Raw genomic sequence first — 7752 nt, 5'->3', positions numbered from 1 at the left:
CGTGTTTTTAAACCCCGCAGCTCTAAGAGAGAGAAATCAAGCTTCTGAAATCACAATTGGTCCCGCTGAAAATGCAGGACCATCAAGTCAAGGTGGGGTCAAACAGTGCCAGACAGCCTGAATACACACACACACACACACACACAATATCACTCTCTCCAGGGACAAGACATTTCATGTCATGCTAACCTTTCTGCAGTTTTTACACTGGGAAATATAAAATGTGGTCTCAAGCTTGTTGACGCTATATCATCTATAAGATGGTGTAAATGACAATAAACCATCATGACTTTGGTGTGACTCTGTTCAAATTGCATAGGGATATGTGTTGTCTTAAGTTAGGCCTATAAATCATTGAAAAGTGTCTAATAAAAGAGGATTTATAAGGTCCAAAGGAGTACATAATACATATACAATCTAATATTACAGCATCAAGAAAGTAAGTTCAGTTCCAAGATTCATCACTGTAAAAAAGTGTCAACCTGCAATCATTACCTTAAAGGAGTTATTTCTAGATCTAACTGCTAAAATGTATCGATTCAGTGATGTTAGACAATATGATTAAATATTGGATTCAAAAACATGAAATCATTTGACTGAATAAAATCATTTTAAATGGAGGACATATACATCGGGAAGTGTGTATTGAAGCTAGACGTAGGTTACCTGGTCGTCCAGTCAAACTGCTCGAAATGGGCAGATAGATTGTCCAATTTGCCTTGTTTCTCCTTGATGACCCTGACGGTTCCTACCAGAGTAAAAGAAAAGAAACTGGATGGTCCATTCTGCAGCATTATGTAGAGGAGTTATCTTGAAGCCTATTGACTGAGGTGAGATGATCAGGTGAGATAACTGCTCCGTTTTCACGTCTGAGGTAATAATCCTAATATCACTTGCCTCTGTTACAGAGCTAAATAAAACACTAAGCATTATATCAAAACCTATAAGCCTTTTTAGTAATAAGACAGAAACATAATGGTAACCGGTTGAACTCATAATGCAGTCTATAAACCTTAAGCAGATGCACAACCTGGTGATATTTCAAAAGGAAGAAATTAAAAGCTTAATAGTCCTCTAAGGATGTTTCATCTTAACTTTTTGCCGGAATCGTTCACATATTTGCAATGAAACAGAACTAAGATTCAAAGAAAATCGTCTTATTCTGCACATCAGTGTTTTAATGTCAGATAATGATTTTGATTACAGGTTTGATATGACAGCTTCGGGTGGTGCGTGGAGTTTCAGTTTTACAGAAAAGGATGTTGTTGAAGGAGGGGCAGCCGCTGTACTTCACTATGACTATGAAAAGGAGCTCCAACACAAAAAAAGCCCATCAGTGTATTCTCTGTCTGGCTCCAATACACAAACCAGAACTCATCCTTGATTTTGGGTGATGTCTAGGCATATAGCAACACATTCTGTCCTTGTATGGCTTCTTTTTTTATGATGCATTATAAAATGATGTTCCTCAAAATAAAAAAGGAAACGTTGCTCTCAGTTGATACAGTCACGTTAACCCTAAGAGTAAACTTTAAAAACAAGGTTCAAACACTTAAAAATAAAGGCCCCAAAATGGGTTTTTCACAGCGATGCAATGGAAGAAGCAAAGAAGTTCTTAAAAAAAACATATTTTTTCCTTATAGTGTGAAGAACATTTAAAAGAAAAATTATAACTTTTTTTACTAGAAAGAACCTTTAGTGCAATGGATAGGTTGTCACTCTCTGTTGAAATTGCACATGTTGTCTGAAGTTATACATTTCTCGAAAAGTGTCTAATAAAAGAGGAAAGAAACGAACAGAGGAGTAAGAATATGCAATCTAAAATTGCAGTATCAAGAAAGTTAGTTCAGTTCCACACTTTAGGCAAACAAAGATTCATCTCTGTTAAAAACAAAAACTTTCAACCTGCAATTGTTACCTTAATGAGCTATTTCTAGATCTAACTGTTACAATTATTTTGGCTGGTTTAACCTAAAGTATGTGGGTTAATTCAGCTAGGTTAAATAATATGTATGAATACCCCATTTTGGAGCCTTTATTTTTAAGTGTTTTAACCTTGTTTTTAATGTTTACTCTGATTAGGGTTAAAAATTGCACACGTGACTGTATCAACTGTGAGCAAGGTTCCTTTTGTTTATCATTTATAATAAAAGCATATAGGACGGAATGTGTCGCTATGCTCAGCATAAACTCAAATCAAGGATGAGTTTTGGTTTGTGTATTGTTAAAGGTTCTTCACCATCGATGCCAAAAATGAACCTTTATTTTTAAGAGTGAACGTGGTGAACCAAGGCTCTATTACTTTGAAGGACACTCTCTCTAAAGACATTTCTATTGCTATGGAGATCACAGGCAAGACTTTTGTTAAAACTTTAAACGGAGACCCAAAATGGTAAAGTAGTTGATGATAATAAAGAGAAAGCCTCGTAATTGTACATAATGCGCAGGCGCGCAAACGCTGCTGCCCAGATGTGCTTGCTGAGGATTCAGACGTGAGGACTAAACTGTCATATGTAAACACCGCCTGGCACGGCGTGATTCTCTTCTTTCAAGCCTCTTCAGAGAAACATGTTAACAAACAAGGGAAACTTCGTCTTGGTGGTCAGACGCTGAGCGCGCTGTTTGCGCTGTCCATTAGACGCGTTGGTGTCAGGTGCGCTGCTGTAATTAGAAAACGCGCCGGTCAAAGGAAGAACTGTTAAACTGCGCTTTAGCAAGTCCTCTTCACTGGACTTGTCTTTTAGCAATGAGCACGTAGAGTTTGCAGAGCTGACTATAATCCTCCCTTGAAAGAGCGCGTCTTTGTTCTAAAGCAGCGTTAGAAAGCAAATCACTTCCTTTAGTGAAGCCGCTGCTTTTCATCTGTGGCGTTTCATGTCCTAATTGAGAGCCAGTAATGGGACTCCTCTTTACATAAGTGATTTCCTCCCATCACTGGTCCTCAACATCAGTCTTTGTTCAGACATGAATTCTATTCCAGGCATTATTTCCACAAAAGCAACCATATGATAATGATTTTTTAAATGTGAAATTACATTTTCAGATTATTTTGAATGGATAATGGTTCTGAACAGCAGCAACATTCAGATTCGAATCTGTTCTATTAATCTGTTTATGTAAAATCATTTAAGCATAGTTGATATAACCTGGTGAAACTCGAAAAATTTGAATATCGTGCAAAAGTTAATTTATTTCAGTAATTCAACTTAAAAGGTGAAACTAATATATTAATATTATATAGACTCATTACATGCAAAGTGAGATATTTCAAGCCTTCATTTGTTATCATTTTGACAATATTTTCACAATATTCTAATTTTGAATTTGGGGCTTTCATAAGCTGTAAGCCATAATCATCAAATTATAACAAATAAAGGCTTGAAATAGCCTGTCTCACTTTCGTATTGAGTCTATATATTAGTTTCACCTTTTAAGTTGAATTACTGAAATAAATGAACTTTTGCACGATATTCTAATTTTAGTTTCACCATATGCGAATAGCCAACGCTAGCCTATTGATTTTTGTATTATTTTAAATGATTTTATCATATATAGCTATATATATATATAATAATTTGTGAAAATAGTTGTTGGAAATAGAAAAAAAGATAAAATATTAACAATTAACAAAGATACTGATGGGGAAATTTGAAATAGCCTTTCACTGCAAGCACCTGCTCTTACAATTTTTTTTTTTTTTTTTTTTTTTTACAATGTCCTTAAGCGATATAAAAGTTGCATGATAAATGCAATGCTGTGTTTTTGTGACATACATTCGAGTTTCTGCTCTGAAGCACATATAAATCTGCAGTTCCGTCTTAATTAGCCTATTCTTTGTCCGATATCAAAAAGTAAAAGTTGTTGAAGGAGTTAAAACGTTAAGAGTAGCTTAGAGGTCACGAATCATCACTATTTTTAAGTGGACTTCTGTAGCGGAAATGTAGAATAGATTATCTGCTCATCTGAGTTACTCGCCCGACACTAAGTAAAACCAGCGTGTTTCGCACTCAGAGTGAGAAAACTGAAGCCCAGGTGCGGCAAACCTCCTCTCCAATTTTCGGGCAACACCAAAACGGATAAAAGCACAATCGGCACAAGGTGCAATACACGCCAGCGCCTGATCGAGGGAGGAGAACTGATCAATGTGTTTACATGAACCAGTGGAAGAGATTTCACTATTATACCTACTTTCATTTGACACCTCGAGACTGAAACTGGAAGTGAATTCTATAACATTATCCACAACACGTAGGTGTGATGCTACCGTGGTCTGCACTGTAAAACGTCTTTTCATCATTATGCCATAGGCTAACAACATCTTAGTTTCAATCCAATTAACTTATCACAATCATTTCTGCCAGTTCTATCTGATTGAATGAGTTTCAACTAGTCTGGTTTTCTTCATCAACTTCAAAGTGGTTAACAAGTTCCCTGAACTCATGACAGCACCACTTTGAGGCAATTAGGTTTTAATTTAATATGGGCTAAATTATGAATTAGTTCACTAACCACGAATCAAATATTTGGGTGACAATCTGGAGTCTTAAAGACTGGCAACGGGCTTTCATAGAGATGTACGGGCTGAGCGTAATGTGATTAGTAGGTTTTTTTCTTTTCTTTTCTTTGACTTCTGAATGTGAGAGTATTTGTTCCGCTGTGTGTCGCATTCGGCGGTACCCTTTGAATCCATGAAATAAGATGATTTGGGTAACATCAATGCACTCTCACATAGGACGTTTCTGTGGCGCACAGCCATGTCGGAATTTGTAGTAAATCTGGACCTCCTGGCTCTCGGCTCTTGACCCCCTCTCTGTGTTTCTGGGCTACCTCCGGGGGCATGTAGTGCAGAGGGCCATTAGGATATTTGACAATCTCAGCTTGTTACAACTCCATCAGTTAATTGGATCCCTTGTAGAGCCGCTCGTTTGACTCATCTGCCACTTAAAAAGACAAAAGCGCGCTGGGGGTCGTTCACACCTCGCGCCCCCGAGCAGGTATAAAGAGCCACCGGCTCTCCAAGCTTCATTCCACTCCGTTCTTCACAAGCTCGAGAGCATCTCTTCGGAGGATAACTTTTAAGCAGGTTTTTGGACTTCTTTCCTACCTAAACAGAAGCCATGCAGACGCCTGGGAGAGCTTATGAAAACTTTGGACAATCAATGCGCCCTCGCTCGGCTTTCAATCCGGACTATGCCACTTCATCGAAACAGAGCGCAGGGAAATCCTTCACAATCGACGCTCTGCTCGCGAGACCTGATCATCTGGAGAGAGACAGGACAAGTGTGTATCGGAACATAACCAATCAAGCGCCAGTCTCGAGCTCTGCGGTCCCATTAGCGGCACACATGTACTCGCAAATACCACACTTTGCGTACAACCAGAGTATTATGCACACGCAGAGTGGGTATCCCGTCTTCTGCTACCCGCCTTACAGCTACCAGACAACATGTCGTGGAGCTATGTACTCACAAGGTATGTGTGTTTGACAGAGAGAGCCTACTGTTATAATCATTGTTACAAAGAAAAAAGGAACAATGTTATAATGCCCTAAGTTAACCAATGTATCTTTTTTCCACACACAGATGCTGTACTGGCCAAAGCAGCAGTCCACTCTCACTATAAACACAAAGCAGGAAAATCAAAGCGCATGCGCACAAGTTTTACCAACGAGCAGCTGTCCAGACTGGAGAAAGAGTTCGCACGGCAGCAGTACATGGTGGGATCAGAGCGCTTTCTCCTGGCATCTGCTCTCCAACTCACTGAAGCACAGGTAAATACACAGCAGTTACACTGTAAAAAAATAGTTTTGCTGTACTTATTAATGTAATCAACTTGGATATTTAAGTAGCCTAATTTCAACTTAATCACATTAAGTTAAGGAAATTAGTTAAATCTTGTATGCTAACTTCTAAAAAAAAAGTTGTGTAAAAACTAGTGCTGGGTATCGATTCAAATTTCAAGAATCGATTCGATTCCGATTCTCAAGATCTTGAATCGATTATCATTATTCGATTCGATTCGATTCGATCCGATCCGATCTGATCCAATCTTATATTTTTAAAATCAAAAGTTTTTATTGTTCATGAACAATCAAGTTTTTGTATTAAATAACATTCACAAACATACATTAATGTTGTAAAAATGTATTGTTCACTCAAATGTATTGATGTTAGATAAGGCATTAATGTTAATGAATGGTATCTTAATGTAGTGTTACCAACTAAACAGGAGATAAAACGTGTTTTATTTGACTTGACTGTCCTTTTATTTAATCCAAAACTGCGTTCATATTTAGAAGGCCTTTTAAACTAGATACAACCGCAAACGATACCACTTTAGGGGCTGTTCACATATCGCGTTTTATGCGCGTGCAAATTCAGTGAGAAGCACTTCAATGCATCTCAACAGGTCATGTGACAAAAACAAGCCAGTTACGGCCTTTCCGTAACAACATGGAAAGCTCGGCCGGACAGCTGATGGCTGTACAGGGCGGCTTTTTATTTCTCATCTCAATGAATATATCTAGTAGTAAAGCTAATGCAAGGGATAGAAATCAATTAATTATTTGATGATACTTCCTCGTCATCATGGAGAGCGCAGTTTGCACCGCTTTCTCCTCTCCACAAGCGCGTGCTTTCCTTTTGCGTCTATCGTTGCTATGCAACCATGAACAGAGGCGCGCTTAGAAAACGAATTTGCACGCGCAAAAAACGCGCTATGAACGGCTCTTTCCTCCTCTCTTGTCAACAAGTGGATTCAGAGTCACCGCATTAGCAGCGCCGCCGGTCGCCATGTCTCGGTGTGTTTATGGGGAAAATGTAGGCCTGTTATTAAATCGATCCTCTGAGTTACGGATCGATCTTTAGAAATTAATATGAAAATCGATTCAGAATTGGTGAATCGATTTTTTCAACACAGCACTAGTAAAAACATATTTTGTTATAACTTATTGATCATGTACTTTTTACAGTGTATGAAATGACCTCCGGTTTTACATTTATTTTAAACATCTAGTCCTGGATCAGACATTAAACATTCTTTCTTCTCATTGCTCCAGGTTAAAGTGTGGTTCCAGAACAGACGCATCAAGTGGAGAAAACAGAGTCTTGAGCAACAACAAGCCAAACTAGCCAAACTAGGACTGGCCGTGCCGCCAAAGAGCCCCGGGTCACAGGGAAGAGAGGATGAGGAGAGAGATTTCACAGAAGAGTCTGATGTAGACATCGACATCGACGACTCACTTCAAGACTGAGAAAATCTCACTCGCTGTTACTTTTATTCAGAATGTTTTGTACATATTCGATTTTCTCTAGATGACACAGTACTCTATTTGTACAAATATTTAATTAATAGATATATATTTAAGGTGTTTCTATTACACACCATTGCTCTTATAAGGGTATCTTTGTTTTCGTTAAAACGTTTGTATATGGAAGAAATAAAGGAAATATATTTTTAAAAATGAATTCGTGTTATTTGATGCGTCTCTTTGTGTAAAAAAACAAACATTTTCATGATGTGTTTTCACAACTTTTTAATCTTTTGTCAAATCAACTTAGATAAATAATAAATAATGTGGTTCAGATAGCATAATATTTGGAGTTTCTATTTATTAAACCAAATCTCCTTCTGGCTATTAACTAAAAAATACATTTTCAATTAACTCAACATTAAGGCAACAAGGTAGTTTTTTAAGTTAAACTATCAAATATAAACATTTAGTGTCCATCACAAAACAAAAAAACTGTATAT

General features: G+C 37.6%; 1 protein-coding gene across 1 annotated transcript; it reads left to right on the top strand.

The window, feature by feature from the left end:
• Positions 1-5117: 5117 nt before the first annotated feature.
• Positions 5118-7404, top strand: noto (notochord homeobox; the record flags this gene model as incomplete). The annotated part of the gene is made up of 3 exons (XM_079636280.1): positions 5118-5472; positions 5583-5770; positions 7058-7404. 3 exons carry the CDS (start codon positions 5118-5120, stop codon positions 7250-7252), a joined length of 738 nt encoding a protein of 245 aa, XP_079492406.1. The 3' UTR covers positions 7253-7404.
• Positions 7405-7752: the final 348 nt, after the last annotated feature.

The sequence above is a fragment of the Phoxinus phoxinus genome (assembly GCF_949152265.1).
Source record: "Phoxinus phoxinus genome assembly, chromosome: 14".
NCBI lineage: Eukaryota > Metazoa > Chordata > Actinopteri > Cypriniformes > Leuciscidae > Phoxinus > Phoxinus phoxinus.
The sequence above is the reverse complement of the archived record's forward strand: the minus strand, read 5'-3'. Positions and strand labels throughout refer to the sequence as shown.